Below are 23,309 nucleotides of genomic sequence, written 5' to 3'. Positions count from 1 at the left end.
TGTGACAGGAAGGCTGTGTTTAGTGTCAGGCTTTTTGCCGAAGCCCTTGCTGCACAATTGAGAGTCATCTCGCCCTTCATGTCACTCCATGAGCTTCACTGGCTGTCTTCCTCAAATCCCAGGAGACAAAAATTACTTTTCCCATGTCTCACTCTTTCTTCTTCTGCAGCCCTGGTCTGCTTTATCTTCTTTTTCTGTTTTTTCGTCTACAAATGCCGTCATCTAATAATCATAGTTCTATAAATGCCTGTCAATTATTTTTTTCACAGGCAACTGCTGCCATGACGAGGTGATTTCAGGTTATCCCCATATACCGAGGAGACTTTGTTTCCTTTTTGTTTCTTGTTTATCTGTCCCTCACACCCCACATTGCTGCCACCGAATATTAAAATCTAATCTATTTTCACGGAGGAATTTGGTTTTGGTCAAAGAACCGGCAGCCTCTCCTGTTTGAAGGCTATTGCTGTTTTTCCAATTTCCTGTGTGGTGCTTTTTCATTCCACTGCTGCCCCTGCTCTACATCATTTATTCAGAATGGGCTTCCCCTTACGCTCAAGTACATACAGAGTGTACTAAAATGTGCAAGAAGAAATATTACCTCGAGATATATTTGTGATTGACACGGTTGCCTGAAGGTTCGAGTTTAACTTGTCAGAAGGAGGCAAAGTGTGATTACTCAAGCTTAACCCAGTTGTAGTGTTTCCATTGACGGAGATGTCTAGAAATGTTCCTAATGAACCGTTTTTAAGAAATTTTCCTGAGTCAAATCTACAAAATAATATGAATCTACAAACTTGTCTTCAATAGTAAAGCACTGGAGATGAATATTTTTCCATAGTGAACGCTAGAATGATTGAACAATAAAACTGTCTCAACAGTCCAATTGTGTTTTGATGTTAGAAAGCACATAAACTGATGCTACGTTCACACCTGTGGCGTGTTCAAAACGGTGTTGAACATGGGTTTTTGAATGCGGATTTAGCATATCAATGGCCAAATTACAAAACCTCCCATCTGCCAATTTCTTTAGATTTTGAGTTTAACATTAAATGGGGAGAACAAGAAAAACATATTTGAAACATGTTTTTCCTGTTTCCTGAATATTTTTTAATTTTTCTAATAGGTTTTGTATTTCAGCCATCGATTGGTGAAGACACAGGTCTGTCGCTACCCAAAACTAGTGTGTGTGCTCATAGTTGAAAGACGCTTGGTGCCGAATGTCATAGTGGTGCAACTCTCACGAATTTTGCACCAGACTTTTTCTTTCACAACCCTCTCCAATACATGAAAGACTTGGTGTCCGGGAACAAACAGAAATATTAATTTCTCCTTAACCCTTGTGCTATCCAAGGCACTTTAATGTTGGGTACAGATGACCCCACTAGACAGTGCTCTGAACCTTTTTTCTTCAATGATTTGTGATCTTCACTGGTGTCCATGGATTACATGAAATCTTTCCACCTTTATCAACTTTTGTCATGGTAGGGAGAACACGTCAATGTAAGGGTGGGGTCATTTTGACCCCATAAGATAGCACAAGGGGTTAATCATCGCTTTTGAACAGTTGGCACTTTCGTGTTTTGAAAAAGGACAGTACCCACATGTCACTACTAAATTTGAGTCCCTGATGTGTTTTGTATGTAGAACCCCCAAAAATTGACTTAAAAGTTTGTGTTGCGATGCGTGAAGAGTTTTTGTAGAACGAAACACTCAGATACATGCGTCTCGACTTTTGGCTGAAAGTGGTTGCTTGAACGTGTGTCTGAGCCCTGTGTGAAAGTAGCATGAAGGGTTTTTTGTGTTTTTCCTTTATTTGGACACACGCTTGTTTGTTTTTCAGAAAAGTGGAACATAAAAGGAATTCTCAAAGAGCACATTGTTGAGTCTGCAGAAAGCAGACTGATATATTTGCCATTAAAGTGGAGGCTCATGCAGGTGCATGAGTCATGCATCAGCCAGTGCACTATCATGTGCAGGCTTCTTTACAAAAGTGGGGCTCTTTTCAGTTCCACTTGCTAATTTACTGGAATTAAAGATCAGAACACCTTTGACATTAAAAATGTGCCTCTTTTTTATGAGAAATTGTTAGGTTTTGCTATAAAATCACAGGAGAATTTGTCTCACCTTGCCCATAGTCTATCCACATTACTCCCTAAGAAAGAAAATGTTCAGTCAAACATTTGAATTCACTAAAAACTACAATTCCCAAAACCACACCCCTTCACACTTGGAATCATTGAAAAGTAAATGGTAAGTGGTGCTTTACTAACTTCCTTGAAGTCCTACAAGCTGTCACGAACCTAGGTGTGTGAAATTTAGTTTTCTGCAGTTGACCCATCCACTAGGGGAGCAGTGAGCTGCAGACACAGTAAAACTCGGGAATCATGTGGTGGTTTGACCCTCCAACCCAACCCCTTCATGCTGAGTGTCAATCAGGCAGGTTTTGGGTCTAATTTTTAGAGTCTTTGGTACAACTCGGCCTGGATTTGAACTCATGACTTTCCAGTCTTAGGGCAGACACTCTACCACAAGGCCACTGAGCTGGTTTACACTAAAAGTCCCATTCACTTATACATTCACACACCGATGGTGGCTCTGCTGCCACGGACTGCGATCTTTTGGTACTGCAGGATTGGAAAGCCTTTGCTTTAGGAGATTTGGTAAGCTAGGCAAGGAAGTTTCATATGATCTCGCTTTTGACTCTAATGATAACGTAATGATATTAGCTGACAAAAAGAACAACCTGTCCCTCTAACGCTACGTTCACATCAGGCTCGCTCGAACGTACACGTCCAATGAAAAGTCTATGTAAACACGCACATATACACGTTTCAAAGCTCTCGTGTTCCTGGGACGCTACACAAGTTTTCAGTTTGTGGGCTCTACTATATGTACAAAACTCACCGACAGTGAAAGTTAGTTGAACAGTTGAACTTTGGTAGTGACATATGGGTCACTACTAACAGAAGTGCCAACTATTTGAAAAGCGATCATAAAGGAGAATTTAATAATTGGGGTTTGTGCCCGGCCGGAATTGTACAACACCAAGTCTTTCACATTTCAGAATAGAGCTGTGAAAGAAAAAACCTGGAATAAGATGAACTAGATTTGCACCACTTCAACATTTCACACCAAACTTTTTTCCAACTGTGAGTGCATGTGCTAGTATCAGGTAGTGAAAGTCCAGTCTAAACACCCTAGAGGCACGTTCAAGAATGCTCTTTCAGCGGGTTTTTGAACCCACATGCCTGATGTGAATGGAGCTTTAGAGAAGGGGTGCCCAATTCCAGGTCTCGAGGACTGGCCTCCTGTTGGTTTTCAAGAAATCCCGCCGTATCTGCCGCTGATTATCAGGGTTAGGTGTTTAGCCAATATGGAGCTTCAATAGCTTCTACGAAAGTACACTAACACTGGAATTATTGGATGGGTGTCAACCATTACCATCCCAATCAGGATGGCGCTCCTCAATACCCCACGCGCTTTTAACCAAACTCTCATTTCTGTCAAGCCACAGATCTTTACAGATCAGGACATGCTTAAGGGTTGCTCCTGCCACCTATAACACTGTCTTCACCTCTAAATCCTACAGAAAAGTCTGTACATTGCAACAGTGTGTCAAACAAGGAAGACACATTTACCTGAATGTTTCATGAGAGACACGTTTAACACTCTTTTTCACTCTCCTGCTGTGTCCTAGTGTGCGTCTCACATAGAACTCTCTTTTCTTTTTTTCCCCTTCCCATCCCTTCTTTGAACCCCCTGACAGGGAGTGTCACTAGCGCTCTCCTCCCCAATGTGCCAAAAGGATGCTTCAATGAAAACCAGCTAGGACGTCTCGCACGTTAAAGATTGATATGAAAATTGAAAGTCGAGTCTATTAATTTTCTCCCTACCAATTTAGAGTAACACAGAAAAAGTGGTTCATTTATAGTTGATAGAATATTGATTTTTAATTACATGGAAACAGATTGAATATGACATCCTTATTACACAGGTTGATCAATAGTGAAATGATGGAGTCAGCTTTCCTCCTGAGTTATGTGGATTAAAAGTGGGCTACAAGAGATTGGTACTGTCCTCAAATGCTTTTTATTAGTATATTTTTACACAAATACTGGAAAAAGTGCAAACTATTAAATAAGGGTTAATCTAACCATATCAATTTTACATTGATTCATTAAAGCCATTTTTTGGGGACATTTTTTAACCCTTACCATTAGCATACTTTGCCACAGGCATTTCTGTGACCCCTATCTGATTATCATGATCCAAAGTTTCCTTATAAAGCTATAGTGGTCCCTGTTTTCTGCACTGTAGTTCATCATCAATCCACTAGAGGCAGTAGAAGAGTTTTTCATCATCATTTCAAAATGGCCGTTTCCATGAAATCTCAAAAACACTTGGCGGGAAAGGTTTTAGTTAGTACTTTAAAAACTGAAAAGTTGTCTATTTTTAGTTTTTTTTTTATAAAGAATGCAAAATTTGTTAATAAATAATTCTTTAATATGCCGTTACACCATGTTAAAAATGTTTGGATTAAATTTGAGACATAGGGAGGAATAAAGTATTTTATTTTGTGAAAACAGTTTTCTGGATCTTAAACTAAACCCCCCCCCCCCCCCCCCACAACGGATTCTAATTGACCTTATCTATGTCTCATAAGATAATTAATTTTTTTTAAACAAAATTGTTTAAAAAAACGTTTGTTCTAGCTGCTTTATTTTATAACTGCTAATGTTTTCTTTTAAAAAGCAACTAAAAACCTGTGTTTTTAAAATCGCTTTTTCATAATTCTTTTTTATATTCTGTGTTTTATTGTGAAGCACTTAATGATTTTTATCTTGAAAGGTGCTATACAAAAAACGTTTATTATTTTTACTCTTAAACATTCCAGTTCCCAAAAATCTAAATCTTTAGTAGGGCTGCACAACATGAGAAAAACTTGTGATTTGCGATGTTAGTAATCAATATTGCGGAAAAAAAAGTTAGAATAAATAAATGAGTTATTTAACATTAAGGCGTAGTTACATTTATTTATCATTAGATTTAGTTACATCTATAAGTTATATCTGGCCCTTTGAGGACAGCCACTATGCTAATGTGGCCCTCGGGGAAAATGAGTTTGACGCCCCTGAGATAGAGCATCTAAAAAATGGCTCGATCCAATTGGTCAATGATGTAAAGGAGTCCACCCGATTGCTTAAATGCATTAAGGGATTTATTTGATTTGTTAAACTCTTAAAGTTGCCATAAGATTGTATTTAGCACATTTAAGTTGACCATTTATTGCTATTTTCTCTGTCTTCTGCTATATTCGTATTGCACAGCTTGATATAACGATAACGATAAATTTGCGATTTAATGAGCAGGCCTACTGTTCAGAATATGTGGCGTCTCTTTAAAATATATTTTTTGATTTGTGTCATCAGTAAAGACAGTGCTATTTGTCATTTTCTTTTCTTAGTGGAATGATGAAAGTAGATAATTGCTTTAATTATACTTTCTATTTTAAGGAACTTTGGTTAATCAGTTTTTTTTATGTGATTGTCCACATTTTCCTCTTTTTTTAAACAGTTCTTGAAAAAAAGTCTGGTTGAACGAATAAACATTTGGATTTTTAACTTTTGTTCAAATAAAAAAAACAGTTTAGGCTTTTTTCTTGTTGTTTTTTCATGCTTATTTAAATACAAACAAACAAAAACATGTATGATGAACCTCCGCAGAATGTGTGGCTATCATTGGTCAGCTCTGTCCATCGAATGCCTTGTAATAGCTATTGATTCCATGTGTAAATTGTGGCATAATGAATAATGTGATAACTTTATTGCTCAGTCGGTAAGACTGACACCGCTTCCAATTAAAAAAGAAGCAGAGCTGTTTAGATTGCAATCTATGAAAGTGTCATTACCTGTATTTGATGACTGCACATAACCTTGCAGGCAATTTCTACAAGAAGCCAAGTATGTAGGGATTAGCCTGAAGAGCAAATGTATTCCATCTGAGATATATTTGAAATAAAAACTATTTTGACCATGTAAACTGAAGAACTCAAGAATTGAAGACAACACACTAGAAAACGTAAAATTAAATGGCGTTCGTTCCTCATAAGTTATCTTTTTTAATCGAATTAAATGGGCCTATCAAGTTTTTTCTTAAACCTTTCAGAGTCAACAAAATCCATTGATCATACATTACATCAAACATTTACGTTGATCGTGAACAGTCCTAGAGTTATGGTATCGCAAAGAGCGTGTGATTTATTGTCAGGTGTCGTGGACGACATCTAAGTAATGCACGCTTTTTGTTATACCGTAAATCTTCGACTGTTTACGCATCGTGAATCAGCTGATTCTGCCGTGGAGCAAAGCGGCTTTTTGAATTAGCTTTGCACTATTATGCAACACTTTATGAACATAAAAAATGGCGCAAAGCTGCCTTTGTCTACATCAGAATCAGCTGATTAATGTTGATGACCTAAACATTTCACTATTTTAACAGGCATATCAGCAAAAGGCATCTTTTCTCCGCTTTAGAGTTACACTAATTTTAAAAAGTTGAAGAGTTACGAAAATGGACAGAATGTCAGCACTAGGGGTGTAACGGTAAACTAAAATCTCAATTCGGTTCGGTTCAGAATTTATAGGGTTCGGTTTGATACATTTGCGGAATTTTTTCGGTACAAAAAAGGCAGAAATTTTTTTATTGCAAAATGCCTTTATTGGTTTTACAAAACAGTAATAAAATTAACCAATGGAGGTTATCTGCTATATAAAATAATACAACTGTTAGCTGTCAGGAACCAAAAACTTTGGATACTTAACACTGGCCTGAAGAAAAACAAAAACATTCTAACTTGCACATTTTTTTTCTTGTAGAACCAATTTTTAGAGTTGGGTGACGCCGTTTTAAGTTCGTTAACAGATTAGATGTGTTACTGTGGCATACTCTTTTCTTCATCTAACAATGTCAAAACACAGCATTCAACTTATCCAATTGTCTTTTCCTTGCATCCAAACAAATCCAAAGTGTTCCCAACCAGGAGTGCGTAAGATGGGGGGGTGTTCCTCCAGCTGTGGCCTTGTGTCCGCATGATACTGTTGACATGCTCACTGTCACCTCCGTCACCTACTAGCTGTTGAACCTCTTGCAATGAAAATGTAGGAGAGGCCCTCTTCCTTCGGGGTTCACTTCCCCGTTCGGACCCTCAGAGCCTCCAGAGCGGGTCAATAAAAGAACCAGTCTCCGTTCTTTTGGAGGAAACCGTTTTTAGTACTATTCCGGTGAACTGAGCAGCACACCTTGAACGTGTGCTTACACACACATACACACACACACACTCTTGCGCTGCATGCTGCCACACTGTGCTCCCCCTCCTTCCTAAACACACGCGCGAGTTTAAACACCTTTGAGCGTCTCGCCGGAATGTAGCGGTTAGCATAAGTTCCGTCTCGGCGCACAGTTCATACATTTGGGGGGAAAAAATAAACAAACCCAAAAAAAAAACGAACCGAAATTGCCGTACCGAAACGGTTCGGTCCAACTACATGTACCATTACACTCCTAGTCAGCACTGGAGCTATATCCCCTGTTGTCAAAGGGTGAAGCAAGCTTGCAGAAGTCAACTGTAGCTTTCTGTCGTCCAGGGGGCGCTCACCTTCACGATGCCTTGACCTATCAGTGGTAACTCCTACTAACAGACTCTATTTGGGATCAATAAAAAATGTCCTCCAGCAAAAGGGAAAAAAAAAAGGAATCAAGTAGAAATTAAATTGCGCAGGTTTGTAGGCGCTTTGATGCATGGAAGCTTTTCCAAAAATGGTGTAAAAGTTTTAACTGCAGATTACCATGAATCTTACTGCTGTGGAACTTTGCCCAATTGCCTTCCAGCTATTTATTATTAGATTGTAAAATTGTGTTTAAAAAATGCATAAGGATGAAGAGAGCCTTTTTATGATCCTCCCAGAGCTGGCTGGACTGCTCTATAAGACACTTGAAAACATTAAAAAGGAGGCTCTATCCTGCCGTGACTTCCTTCCTCTGTAATTTGTGGATTTTGAAACATTTATTCAGTTATCTGTTTATTGGGCTCTTAAGGGACTTCATTTAGTGTCAGTCTGAACTCAGAGGCCCAGAGGCAGTTTTGTTTCATGACAGCGGCAGTGTGTTCATCTGCCGACACAATAGTGGCTTCACCTGTCAGAAGACAAAGTGGGTCATGAGATAAGCCGTCCTGGGGGGTGGGGGGAGACGCAGCCTTAACTTTTATCTTTGATTAAACTGTTGGGCTCTAACTGCAGGACACCCTACTGGACATGGGCCGTATGTTCTGGCTTTTTCGTTTGATTAAGTCCTCCTTCAGATTTATTGGCCGTGGGAAATAATGGGAAACATAGTGAACGTGGAGGTTTTAGGCCATTACTCATGGCTTTTATTGGCGTAGACTCTGTCTGGCCCCCAGCCAGTGACCTGCACAGAGGACAAAGCAAGTAACGCCTCTCCGGGCTTCTGGCACCGAAATGCAAAGCACTGAGTGAATGGCAACAAAGGCCAGGAGAAGAGGAAGAAGGGACACTAGTAGAGGTGAGGTGTGGACATCGTTTTATTCTTTTAAAAAAAAGGCTGCAAGAATTTCAAGTCTTTTTTATTTCTGACTTCAAAGTGAATGACTGTTGTAAAAGACAGACTAAACCAGCAGATCTAATTCAATTATCTACTTCTGGATCACAAATAAAGATAATGTGACCATGATTACAGGCTTTACAGTCATTTCCTCGGCTCTGAACAATACATCCATGATCCTGGCTGTTGTCTTCGTCTGATTGGTCCCCTTCTAATAAACCACCATTTTTGTTTGGTGTCAATGACTTGACAACAATGTCGCCTTGACCTATTACCATCGACTGTATGTGAGAATTGGAATGACAATCCCTCCCCCTTTGCATTCGAAACAGGAAGTACCCACCAGCTCCAAGAAGCCAAAATCCCATAGACTTCTTTTGAGAAATAAACAGCTATTTGTCAGTCATTCTGATAGTCAGAATATCTATTCTTGCTCTGCTAACTTTTTTTTAACATGTTCTTAGTAATCCTAATTTTAAATTACATTTTTTTCTGTAGTGGAAATGATTAAAGTTATAAACTGGTCTCCCAGTTGAGGCATCTGAAACACTTGATTGACAGATTTTGTGTAGCCTGCATTCAAGTGGTAGGGGTGAGTAGGTCTAACGAGTTCACCCCTAGTTGGCAAAAGTGGTTGCCATGGAAATGTTGGCTCAGACTCATTTGGATCACTCACTGCTTGCTGACGTCGTCTGACTCCAACATGGTGATGTCTGTATCGCAAAGAAATGGCACCTGAATTGACTTTATTTAGTTGGAGTCGACAGTAAGTCATTTAACCCTTGTGCTATCTTAGGTGACCCCACCCTTACATTGACGTGTTATTCCTACCATGACAAAGGTGGATAAAGGTGGAAAGATTTCATGTAATCCATGGACACCAGTGAAGATCACAAATCATTGAAGAAAAAAGTTTTAACGCACTGTCTAGTGGGTCTAGATGACCCAACTCCCAACGTTAAAGTGCCAAGGATAGCACAAGGGCGATGAGCAAGCGCAATCGTCTAAGCAACAAATGATGTCTAATAATTTGTTTTGCTATTAAATTTGTATATTTGATTTTTTTAACAGCTTTTTTATAAACAGAAAAAGCAGTAAACATAATTTTCATGCAAATGTCTTGGGCCTGCATGGGGGCTTGCACTACACCACCATGCAGGCCCAGGTTCAACTCCTATCTAGGATCTATCTGAGTGGAGCTTACGTACATGTGAACTTTATAGGTTCATTGGTGATTTTTTTTTTTTTTTATCCCTTAGGGGTGAATATTATTGTGGGAGGTTGTGTGGTCCTGCAACGTAGTGTAAAGTTGCCCAGTGGCAGAGATAGGCTCCAGCAACCCCTTAGCCCCAATCGAAAATGAACTAGGATCAGAAGATAAATGGATGGACAATGTGTTGATGAAATCAGAAATATCAGCACTTCGTGAAGTTCCTCTAAGAGAAACTGAAACAAGGGAAACTTAACGAAATTTCAGAATCTGCCTTTTCCTCCATGGATGCAAAGTATCAAAGGATTTTGGTTCATAAGTTGATCTATTTGCTTTGGTTCTTCCTGAAAGAGGTTCAGAAACAAAAGAGTAAAATCTTGTTTCTATGATATTCTCGATTGGTGCATCTAAAGCTACATCCCTTTTGATTTGAAACTGTATAAAAACTGTACTTTGTGTCCGGCCAGAATTACACGACATCGAGTCTTTCATGTATCACAATAGAGCTGTGAAAGAAAAAGAACGAACATCTTATGCAATATGAGTTTTTTTATTACCTCTAAACATTGTGTAGCACAATCTACCCAAAAACTCATTTCCAGAAGGATGTCTGTGACCATCCTGTGTTTTTATTTTTTTTATTCAAGCAATAATTCACTCCAACACAAAATGTACAATTGTGATTTTGGGCGATGTGAGAAAAACAGATTGGAACTCACATTAGCGCGGAACTTCACACGGAAAAGCCCCAACTGGGATTTGAACGGCACCCGCTCAGTGCGAGGTTAGCGAGCGACCCAGCACGTCGCCCTGCAGCTCCACAGCTCCACAGCCACTCCTTTTAATTACTTGATATGCTAATCTGCACAATAATTACTTCTGGAATCTTTTTTTGAATGACTCCTATTAGAGATTATTCTTAAATTTTGAAAAATATTTTATGTTAATCTTATTTAATTTCCATATTTATTGCTGTTAAACTTTAGTTTGTATTTAGTAGTTTCACAGAGCAGAAAAAAATATTTTTCATATTTTAACATATTTTATACATAATATATATAATATACATTTATTTAACTATCTTTTATATCTGAACATTTTCAAATGATCAAAATCTAATTGGCCATTGACATAAAAATGCTTCTTAGTTTAATCTCCTTTGGACTTTACACTTATATTTATAAAAAACAGAAAGAATTTAAAGTCTGAACTATCGCACTTTATTTTGACTCAGTAAAAGATTTTTGTAACATTTTTACAGCACATTTCCTTTCACTAACATATTTAAAACCGATCATTATTTCATTAATGAAGGTAATAATAAAAACAGAAATGTATCTGCTGTGCACCTGACATGCTCTGAGTCTGATCTGACGCTCTCTGACATTTTTAATCCGCCACTTCATTTGGTACCTCTGCAGGGTTCTTCGCCCCTCAACATACTGAGCTGATTACTTTTGTTACCCCCCCCCCCCCCCCCCCTCGCTTTGTGCCAGTTAATTTTCTGTTTGTGATGCAGGGAACGTTCTATTTAAATCTGCCCCACTAATAGGATTCCCATTTGGTTCCAATCGGGCATTTTCTTAGCAGAAGCCTCCCGCTGTCGTGTCATGGCAGAGTAAAGTGCAGTGTTCTTTCATGGTGGGGCGGGCCTTTCAAAAGGGCTTTTGTTCTTGAAAATCAGACTCCAGTTTCTTTTTGTCTGGTGTGAACACAGTAATCACACTCCAGAAGGAAGTATTTCTTGTCTGATCTACCTCCGGTGAAGTCGGTGAAAATCTAAGGACGAATCGGATTTCTTCCCTTACCCCTCCGGCTTCTGCTTAGCCCTCCAACTGTTGGGGCATTTGGATGGGTAGGGCTGTTTTTTTTAACGTTTTTTCTTTTTTTCTTTTGCATGACTTTTTAAAGTTAGAAAAACTGATGGGGATATGCGCTGGCAGCTTCTTGCTTATGGATGACCAGCTTGCAATAGTGTTTTTGTTGCATACCTGAATGTGAAATTTTGTAAAATGGCATAATGTGCAATAAAGTTTATTATGTAACCCTTGTGCTATCCTAGGCACTTTAACGTTGGGAGGTGGGTCATCTAGACCCACTAGACAGTGCTCTGAACCTTTTTTCTTCAATGATTTGTGATCTTCACTGGTGTCCATGAAATCTTTCCACTTTTATCCACCTTTGTCATGGTAGGGAGAACACATCAATATAAGGGTGGGGTCATCTAAGATAGCACAAGGGTTAAAAAAAAAAGTTCTAATGACCGGCGACTATTGATGATGTCATCGAGTGGAAGTGACGTCCGAATTAGAAGACAATATTTTTCTTTATCTCTCCGTTTGGAGGACTAAATGTAATTTGGAACTCGGATTCGGCTTAAGAGTCCCAGCGACTGCGACAATGGACTTTCAAAAATAAAATAGTCAACGAAGAAGTTTGTCGAATAAGACGTATAGGATTCCTCCACCTATACACCAAAAATATATTCCCCATCGGAGTGGTGGGGATGTGTCACCTGAATATCTAGGAAAGTCACACCGGATTATAAGGTGCATTAACCCTCTAACACCGGAGCTGTGTCTCCAGTGTTTACATTCTTGTGACAAATGTAAACACTCAGAATGCCTAAAGGGGCCATGAGGCAGGTGATTGGTCAGAAGGGTCGATGGGAAGTTTTCTAGTGAACTGTGTTGTTTTTCGCGTTTTTTTCTTTCATTAGCTTTTACAGAAAGTTCAACATGACAGATAAGTCAAAATTATCAATAACTCTCAACAATGTTCAGTTGTAACACATCAAATACAAAATAATACTTTTTCACTTCGCTATGTTGAAGCACAGAACATATCCCTCAGCCAGACTCCTGACTACATTACCCATAATGCTCCAACAATCTGTCTTTTTCATCTTATTTTTACCAAGGTCGGACTAAAGCATTTGAACAGATTTTTGAGCATTGTGTACCACAGAAAGTTAATTCCAGCTCAGTAAACACAAAGAGTTCATACTTAAGGGACATCGGATTATATGCAGTATGTTGTTCATTTTTGAGAAAATGATAAGGTTTTCGGTGCCCTTTGTGGTCAAGACAAATGCTGTATTTTTACTCTCTAGAAAAGTCAACTCAAAGAGACTGCCAGTATAAAACAGGAGGTCAGACCGCATTCATCAAACACCGGGAGCATCAATCAGTAATGCTGTTCCTAATGTACACGTAATAGAGATTTGATCTCCTTTCAAATTTTGGACTGGTTTCCTTCAAAGAGAGCAATAAGCCAGGCTAAAAAGCGACATGACTAACCAGGAACTTCAATGCAAAAAAGATGTGAAGAGTCTCGGCACTCGAGCGCACTGTGAAAACAGACGACTGTGACGAGCTAATTGGCTCTTGTAGCTGAAGGAGCCCGCCTTATTGACACTTCACTAACACAGAGTGAGTTGCAGTGTTCTGCTCATTCATTCGGACTGAATAATAGAGACGCAGGGGTGGAAAACGAGCAGGGAGCCCAGGACGCAGAACCCTTCAGGTGATCAGTGCTTTTTTTTTTTTCCCAGAAGGACTTGCACTGGCTCAGTGAATGAATCAGAAATGAAGTGAATCATCATCACTGGAAGCTGCTCGGAGCTCAGCGGGGGCCACGGCTATTGTTTCTGCAGGCCCTTGTTCTGTTCTGTTGGTTCTCCTCCAGTTGGACCGCTTTAACTCCCATGGATTCCGCGTCCAACGGAGAGCGGCTTTTTTTTTTTTTTTTGGTGGATAATTTGCATCTTTTTTTTCTGTGCTGTCATCATATAATGAGGTTTGAAGGCGGTGCTGAGTGGTAGGTGGTGTTGGTAGTGGGGGTGGGGGAGCCTGGGGCTGGGCTAATCAAAGCAGCATTGCTTGTTTCAATGGCCCAGAGGCGTGACTAACATGGAGGAGCAGGATCCGGCGCTCCTCTGGCGCCCGTGAAGGAAGTGCAGGAGATGCGCCACATGACGATCACCTACAGCCCACGCTTGGCCCCGCTCTTGTTCGGGGGGTGCAGACATAAGCACCATCTTCATTTTATTTTTAGGTGGACGGGGGGGAGTTCTGACAGAACCCAAAGCTAAGCAGAGACAGTGAAGTGGCATAAAATACAAATGAAATATCACCTCGATCATCTATTTATTTATTTTCAAAGCGTTCCCAGTGGTCTTGTAATTTTGAACATGCTGTCTTTAGCCTAAATCTAAAAACCGGAGTCATTCTCTAGGACAGTTTCTAGTGGCAGAGTGGCAGTAGTTCATTTTAAAATTCACCTACGAGTTGTGGGCAGAACTGTTGGCACGGAACAGACAATAACTAAATAACATAACATAAACCAATAACTGAGAGCTGTCTATATACACTCTCTCCCGCTAGTTAACCCCAACCTGACAAGTGCAACAAAAGTGGCGAGCAATACCTGAGCTATCCAGGTGTACAGTTTTGAGCCAAAAGAATGAAAGGATAAAGTTTTATTTCTATAGCACTATACAACACCATCAGAGTACTAAAGACTATTTTAAATTGAGCAGATTAGAAAACAAAATGTAATAAACAGCATTAAATTAACAAAAAAAAAATCAATTACATATACATAATAATTCAATAAAAGGAGTAAAATAAAATCAGATGACACCAACTGCTAAGTATTTAAAGCCAGGTACGTTTTTAGTTGACGTTTAAAAACTGTTTAGATCTGATGTCATGCACAGTTCTGCAGGAATATTATTACATAATGGAAAATTCATGATCATGCCAGCTTGGTCCAGAAACATTTAGATGTACATGAAGCGGATTCATCAAGGAGCAGGTGGATTGCCGATTGTAACTTCTACGTCACATCTGCAAAATAAAAAAAAAATAAAAAAAATCCAACTGCATTTATTCCCGTGCTTCTGATTCATAATAATTTGAACAAAATAAATTGCCAGAAAAGCTACTTTTAGATGAATTTTCTCGATCCATGTTCATCATGGGAAAAATACAAAAATGTGTGAAAGAAAAAAAAATATAACCTCGTGCGCATTTTTAGGGGGAAGCAATAGAGTATGGCTATGCTGCAAATGGCAAGAGCTGGATGGAACTAAATGATGGAGGAAAAACGAGGGGGAAAGACCCACAAAGACAGGAAAGTGACTGAACGATGGAGCAGCAGTCGTTCGGGGAGAGCGCGTGAGGTGGGGAGGAAAATACGCGAGAGGAAGAGGAGAGAGAGTGCAAAGAGAGAGAGAGGAGGAGGAGGAGGGGAGCCTGCGTGGAGAGTGGGTTGGCAGAGTGTGCCTTCTCTTTTCCAGCAGCGGGAGAAATGCGCGTAATGCGCCGCGGAGAGCGCTGATCAGCATCCGCGCGCCGTGCGCACTCCAAGAGCGAGACTCGCCGCGGGGGCGCAGCGGAGCGAAGCTCACACACTCCTGTAAGAGGGGGGGAAATGCCAGCCGTTCCGCTAGTGACTGGGAGTTAATCTGCCACTTGGAGCGACTCTGGCGCACCAAAAGCGCGCGCGCATACCTGGTCTTTTTTATTTTTTATTTTATTTTTTGGGGGTCCATTTTTCGGGATCGGAGTTCTCCTCTTCGTGCTTGAAACTGGACTATCAACTGAGCAATGAATGAAAAGGCTTACAGGGAAGGAGTCCGTGCGCGTGTGTGAGCCTGAGGTTGCGTGGAGAGTCCCCCTTCCACGGCCGTGTCGGTCCGCCTGGAAAAAAAAAAAACTCCAAAAAAACCCTTCCCTCCCTCCCTGTAGCCGAGGATGCAGCTGCTCAGAGTTGCGTGGGCTCTAACCGGAGCGGCGATCTGCTGCTTCCTCATTCTGCTCATCCACTCTCGTCTCCTTCAAGAAGGTAAATCACTCCCAACTTCCATCCATTCACCTCTTAAGGGAGGGAGGGAAGTTTCCCGCTACAGGCGATCCGACGCAATCGGATGCGCACTCCTTCCTTTGGATCAGGGGCGCAGGAGAAGCTGCAGCCTAATCAACAAGTCTGTCTCCTGCTTAATCAAAGCTCCATTTCCACAAAAGATGTTTGAAATGAGATGACAGTACAAGAAAAAAAAAAGTAAGGAAACAGAAATGGAGGGGCAAAAAGGCAGGAAAAGGTTTTCAATAGATGGCACTAGAGTCTAGCTTTGGGGTAACATTGAGGTCAAGTGGCTTTAATGTTGCTCCTGTCACCTTCCTATGTGCTCCCTGACCCGGTTCTGTTCACCAGGAGGTTTAGTTCTGCCACCCATCATCTGTCACACACCTCCCAGAGAGGATCCGAGCTCCGTCTATGTCTGTCATCTATCTGCCTGCAGACATGGTTGCATTGTGGGGATTTTTTTTTCTTTTTTTTTCATCAACCAGGGATGGGGATAAATGAATGGAATGACATTCAGCAGTGAACGTTCTTTAACGCATCATAACTTGACGGATCCCCCCCCCCCTTCCCGCCGCCTTTCATCAACCATAATTTTATCCACATTACAGCACAAGAAATATAAATCCCATTCGTCTGCAGGCAGATTCTTTCACCGAAAGGCTTGCAACTCAAAGTCCGAGTGGGATTCGGGAATCCAATAGACGCAAAAAAAAGGTCCCTTTTGGTGCATGCGCGACCTCGGGGCGAGCAGTCTGTTTCTTTTGTGTGGACTTTTTGAAAAAGCTCTCCTTTGCATTCAGTCTCAGGCAGAAATTCAGGTCAAGCATTAGCCAAATAAACGACCGTGTACAGCTAACCTCTACCTATACAACAACAAAAAGTGGACAGAGTCTTTTCAGTCAACTTCATATTTCCCCTTCCATCAATACACAGAGGTCAATAGAATGACTTTGATATGAAACCCTGGACATGGCATGTAGAAAAGACAAAAACAAGTTCCACCAATTTCATCATTTTTTGACCATGAATTAGTATTTTATGGCCACAAATGACATTTTCTTAGCATTTTGTGTGAACAAATCCGTATTTTGTAGCCACAAATTAGCATTTTGTGCACACAAACTGGTATTTTCTGGGCACAGAGTAGGGGTTAGTGGCCACAATTCACTATTAAATGGCCACAAATTGGCATTTTATTAATATTTGCTTAGCACAAATTAGCATTTTGTGCGCACAAAGTAGTATGTTTTGGCCAGAATTAAGTATTTCATGGCCACAAATTGGCATTCTGTTAATATATTTTTAGCAGAAAGTAGTATTTTTTGGGCACAGAGTAGTATTTTGTGGCCACAATTTAGTATTTCAAGGCCACAAATTGGCAATTTATTGGTACTTTGTGCAGATAAAGTGGTATTTTTGGGCACAAAGTAGGGGTTTATGCACACAAATCAGTATTTTATTGTTAAAAATTAGTAGTAGAAACTGATGATACTAAAATATTAATTTGTATGCACAACATAGTAAATTGTGGTCAGAAAATGCTGATTTGTTTGCACATAGTTCTAAATTGTAGCCACAAATTATTACTTGGAAGGGAAATTTTATAAATATTTTGTTTATTCTTTTTTTAGTGTCATATTCAGGGCTCCACACTCGTTTGCTTCCAGTCCCGAGTATATTATTATTATTATTATATTTATATATTATTATTCAGCTCAAGCATAGGAAAAAAAAAAAAAACGTGAACACTGTAACTGATACAAATGAATACAAAAAATTATGGAAGTTCCTCATTCCCTCATGTCTCAGAGGTCAATAAGAGGACTTTTAAGCCACGTAACTACAAAAAAAAGTGCTGCTGGTGGCTGTATTAATGTATGGGGCGGGGGGAGGGGTTCTCATTAGATTCAGGCCATCAGCATTGTTGAGCTTGTTGACTGGCAACGGAATATTTTTGACCTTGGCCTCTGAGTTTATTTGTCTGTATCATGTTGTGCTTTTTACACAGTTCTGTGTCCCGCCTTCAGCTTCTTTGCTGTCTATGTTGACATCGAATAGCATTTTCACTTTGGAGCCAAATACTCTTTTTCCCAAAAAAAAAAAAAGCTATGAAAAATCCACCATCATATTTGTGTTCTTAAGAGGAGTGGAGGTGGAGGGGAAAGAGGGAAAATGTTGGGACCTCAAAGAATGAGCAAGGTCATCGTCGGCCGGAGGGCCTAATATCCGAACTGATAGCGTGAATTGAAAGGACTGGGTTTAGCGGCTGTCTTTTGGGGATGAGGATAATGAAAAGGTTTGCTCAAGAGGCCTGAAAAGAACGGACCCCGGTCCGGTTATGCCTCACTTATTCTTTCATGAATAACATCTCGGTTCGTCCGATGCCTACTGTCTCCTGGAACAAAAAAAACAAGGAGGAAACGAGCAAAAGTATTTTTAGCCTACCGTGTGCCACGTCACAGATTGATCACCTCTGCTTTGTTTTTGTGCGTTGCACGGCTGCAGGCAGGCGCTGTGTCACCTGAAGGTAGCCTGTCGAAACCACAGCTATTTTTAAGAAAACAGACAATCTTGGGGGGTGGAGAATGTCACCGGTTACCCCAAACCCCTCAGAAGAAAAAAAAACAAAGCTATGATTGCAAAAAGGGGGGCATCAACTTCTTCGACTGTAACACGGGATTGAGTGGGCTGAATTTGTACCGGGCTGACTGGAAATACATTGGAACAGTAAGCCATGGGATGGTGGATGGATTTTGTGCCATACATTTCTTACAATGTCCACTTCAATAATTCAAGGCGTGGAGCAAAAACCCATTATGCTCTTGAATGGTTGAGGAATTTGTCACGTGGCAATAGAAGGCCTGACAAGTTCATGGAAGTGTCCCCGCCACCGAAAAACCGCAGCTTAAACCGGAAAGATTCAAGTAAAACGGACTTATAAAGTATATATGAAGTAATATGGCATAACCGTCTTTCAAACTTTCAAAATTCTCGTAACCCTTGTGCTACCGTGTGGGGTCAAGATGACCCCACCCTTACATTGACGTGTTCTCCCTACCATGACAAAGGTGGATAAAAGTGGAAAGATTTCATGTAATCCATGGACACCAGTGAAAATCACAAATCATTGAAGAAAAAAGGTTCAGCGCACTGTCTAGTGGGTCTAGATGACCCAACGTTAACGTTCCTTGAATAGTTAAAGATGCAGTGAAAACCAGACTGTGGTGAATAGTTTATGTGATGTGTACAATATGTTTTGGTACATAAGTCGCTCTGGACTATTAGTTGCAGAACCAAAAGATACATAATAGATGACAAAAAAATCATACATACATGTGATTTTGGGGAGAAACATATTTAGGGACAAAATCCTGAGAAACATACACTTTATTTTGAAAGCCAAATCATAAACAGACAGAATATTTGCACGCTTTATACCATAACTGTATTTAGCTTAATAAAACATCAGAGGAATCTAGTATATTAGCGCAACATGTGACTAGCATAAAGATCATACTAACAAAATCATTCTTTCACTTTAAATTACTAAACCTGGTGTAAAACTGAGCGGGGCATCTAAAAAAAATGAAGTAGCTAACACTGATACACCTACATTGCCCCCTAGTGGTTGTTAATAATTCTTTTTCTAAACCCCACATGTGGCACTTGAGTATAAGTCGCACTCCCGGCCAAAATATGCAAAAAATGCGACTTATACTCCAAAAAATACAAGAAGGTTGCTTCAAAGTATGGGCAGTTTAATCCTTTATCCCTTGTGCTATCTTGTGGGTCCAGATGACCCCACAAGATAGCACAAGGGTTAACACAGTATTTTTTAGCACGACAAGCATAACTCTTTAGCCGTTCACGCAATTAACATAATTCAAATGTGGAAAAGTGACTCAATGCAAAGAGTTGCGCATTGGTGCAAAACCGATTTGTGTCCCCGGAAACATCACCTGTGTTAAAGGGTTGAATAAAGTTCCTCATTGGGCAACGCAACACACAGAAGCAACAAAACGATATAACAAAACAAAAAAACAAGACAGTGTGTGGACAATGTCGCAAAAACGTTTGCAAATTTTCAGAGCCTAAAACTACTGTTCAGAAAGTGACAACTTTTTTTCGGGTTTTCATAACTTTCATGACTTACTAGAGGTGGGACATTCTCTTACTTTTCTCAAAACAGTAGCAGTGGTTGCTGCCCTGCTGCCATCCCGCATGTCTGGCACACTCAGGATTAAGGCTTAGGATGATTCATTGCATCTGAATTTTTTCCAGAAGAAACCAAAATTGGAAACCTTTTTTTTTTAAATAATTTCTTTACATTGTTTTTCCCCAAAATGTCACAGAAAAAATGTTATTTTTGTCAAAATAAAAGCCTGGTGGAAATCTTTAAAGAACACTCAGAGGATAAAGGCTCAGGGTGATTGATTTTGTTTTATTCTATCATTATTTTTTTTAAAAGAAACCAAAAAGAACTCACTTTTTTTAATAATCAAGAAAAAAAAAAATTACTAAATATTTAGAACACATTTTTGTAATGGCATCTGACTGTAATAGTAACTTGATGGTGGATGATTTGCAGTTATTGTTTTTGTCCTGTCAGTAGCTTTGTCAAAGCAGCTGAGTGTGCATGTGATACAATCCATAAGGAAACCATAGAAACCGCCTGAAAACGGGGGGAAAAAAACAGTCTCGATTTCAAACGATGCAAAGAAAAAAAGGATGAAGTCTCTCAGTTAACAGAAAAAGAAACATTCAGTCGGATCATTTCTGCAGGATCTGTTGGTAACAAACCCCCTACAGCAAAATCAAGTCTTTTTCACAGCGGTGGGGTTGACGTTTTTAGTTCAAATTGGGATTCCTATGGTTGTTTTCACTTTGGATGGTAGCCAGGTTGCAACAAAACCACACTGAGGAACCAACAAAATGGTTTTGAGCACTTTTGTCTTGTTTTTTTTAAAAGAAGAAAGAAACATTCTGGGCTTCTTCATCGGCTGTGCCAACAGGAAAACCATCTGGGACTGCAGTTGTTGCTGGCCTTTTTTCTTTCTTTCTTTTTTTTAAAGAAATAATGCGTTTTAGGGCACTTTTCATTAAGGCTGGGAGCGTTAAAACCTTTTTTTTCTGCATTCTCCAGCTCCACCCAAACACACCACTGCTCTGCCTTAAAGACTGCAGTCATTGATCTTCTGGTGCGACTGCAGCCTGAGCCAAAAGCGGGTCTATAAGTGACGGAGATGTGTGTGCACCCGGTGCATCTGACATCCGCCGACCAAAGTCTTATTTCATTAACCGCAGACAGATTTTCCGTCCGCGGGATCACCTTTTAGAGGCTGCGGGTTGGAGTGACGTGCTCTGACATCGAGGTGTGTGTGTGGTGTGTGTGTGTGTGTGTGTGTGTGTGTGGGGGGGGGGTGCTCAGAGCTGCAGCTTCAGGCAGATTTGGGTCAAGGAGTGGTAAATGCTCGCTGTCATGTGAGTACACGGCCCACGGAGAAGGCAGGGTTAAAGAGTGCTTCATGTCAGGACTCTCAAATCCAAAGTACTATTAGGGCTGTAAGGAGTAAATTTGGATTTTTGCAATTTGTCAACGATAAAATCATCATCATCTTTATTTATAAAGTGCTTAATCACAATTAAAAATTGAAACACATCACTTTACATTAAAGCTAAACATATTAAAAACGGTTAAATACAAATTTAATGAATAAGTGAATTAAAAATGTAAGAAAAATGAGGGATGTTTTTGATCTTTATAAAGAAAGCAAAGTATTTTAATAAATGCACTTCAAATTATGTAATTAACATTTTAAAATGCTGAATAATGATGGATTATAAGCATTTAAACCAACCATTAGAAACCACATGTGCTGTCACTGGAAGTATAAAACCCTTGGTGATGGTTTTCAGTTTTAAAATAAAGCTATCAAGTTTTTTTTGTAGATAAAATAAAAAAATGAAACTGAAGTTCAGTTTACAGAAATAAGTTCTGAAAAAACGATTTTATTTTAAATATAGTCGACTATTCGAGTAAAAAATATAATGGAAATGAAATAAGGAATATTACGAAAATCTCGTGATGAATTATGTGAGGTCATTTTGACTGTCTGCAAGCACGGCGGAGAAGCCGTACAATACTGCATTTGCAGATGTACATCAATAGTTTGGGAGGATTTCTTTTGTTTTTCCACTATATAGAAAAAAAATTACATTATAAAATATGTGATAAGCAAATATAACAAAAGTCTTGTAATCAATTATGGGACGACTGCGAGCATGGCGTAGAAACTGTACCTGAATGCCTCTGTTGAATGTTCATTAAAGTGTGGGAAATTGTTAGTATTTGCACTAAAAATGAAAAAAGTCAGTTTATGAAGCATGTCTGTTGGAAACACTATTGTCAGTTTAGGAAGGACTGAATATTTTCTAGTTATTGCATATTTATTTAGGTGTTGCTGTGTCTTCATTTAGTATTTTCATGTCATCTATCGAAAATTTTGAACATTAAAAAAAATGTAAAAACCAGGAAGTTAATAGAAAAACTTGTGAGTGAGACATTGTTTAAAATAGCACATAGTATTTCTTTTTTCTAAATTTTGATGCTTCTTTTTGTTAGGTTTTAGAGATTCTTGCCTTCTATTCTAGGTAGAGGTATAAATGATGGTGACTAAATACATACTGTGATTTTCATAAATCCTGTCAAAAGACATACGTACTGGCAACCATTCAAACATATAACGCCACGTTTGTATGGCCCACATGCGCTACCCACACCCACCCCTGCCGCCTGAGCAGCTGCTTCACACTCCCCGCTCTGCCCTTGCCACCCTGGTCAGAGCTGCATGGGACAAATTCATGAAAACAAAAAGCCTCCACTTTCAAAATGGTGGCTTTCCTGTTGGTTTTATCTCCATGGCAACCAGATTGTTTTTTTTTTTTGGGTCGCCTGGCTGTGATAAAACAGTCCATGTCATTTTTTTGAAGAACCGACGAAAGTAAAAATTGTGGATTTCATTCGCAACTGAGGTTTCTTGTTAACCACGCCCAAATTCCGAATATGTTCATATCCTATGTCATATTGTTGCGTTTGTTTGTGGCAACAATTCGTGTTTAAATTTTCCCAATATTCCGATTAAAAAAATTTGCCAGCGATGGCAAAATGCCACTTTTGCGAGATCGCCACGTTAACATCATTCAAAATCTACAAACTTTATTGGTTGAAATCCCTGGGATGAGTTTGAATTTCCACTACAGGGGGGTTTTTTTTCGGGGGGATTCTAGATCGTGGCCTCTTCCTGAAGGTCAACAAAACTTCAGTTGTAGACTTAATCTTGTGGCGTGTGTGCTAAAGGAGGAGGAGCTCTTGAACAAAAGTTTCCTTTTCCCAGAATGTGCAAAAATGGCCAAATTTCAGTCTTTGCCACGAAAAATGTCTGCCAACCAAAGGTCCTTTGGCTATCTTACGTGTTTTGGTTTGTTAGTGGATTTTAAAAAAAGAAATTGAGCTCCATTAGAGTATTTTGCCCCATTCATTTTTTTTGACAATTTTTTAGTAATGGGGTGTCATTGACCATGTTCAAAATTCATTTTAACCAGAATACTA

At 39.6% G+C, this 23,309-nt stretch overlaps 1 protein-coding gene across 3 annotated transcripts in view; it reads left to right on the top strand.

Annotated features, from left to right (window-relative positions):
* fam19a5 (family with sequence similarity 19 member A5, C-C motif chemokine like) overlaps window positions 1-23,309 on the top strand; it is a 221,242-nt gene that overhangs the window by 48,490 nt on the left and 149,443 nt on the right. The window contains exon 1 of one of the 3 annotated variants that reach the window (XM_011490952.3): window positions 12,094-15,679. The exons of the other annotated variants lie outside the window; for them this stretch is intronic. Within the exon in view, the coding sequence (XP_011489254.1) occupies window positions 15,589-15,679 (91 nt within the window). The 5' untranslated portion in view covers window positions 12,094-15,588. Of the gene's footprint in view, window positions 1-12,093; window positions 15,680-23,309 lie in introns of those variants that run through there. 3 annotated transcript variants of the gene reach the window in all.

Source organism: Oryzias latipes, chromosome 23 (assembly GCF_002234675.1).
Source record: "Oryzias latipes chromosome 23, ASM223467v1".
NCBI lineage: Eukaryota > Metazoa > Chordata > Actinopteri > Beloniformes > Adrianichthyidae > Oryzias > Oryzias latipes.
The sequence above is the reverse complement of the archived record's forward strand: the minus strand, read 5'-3'. Positions and strand labels throughout refer to the sequence as shown.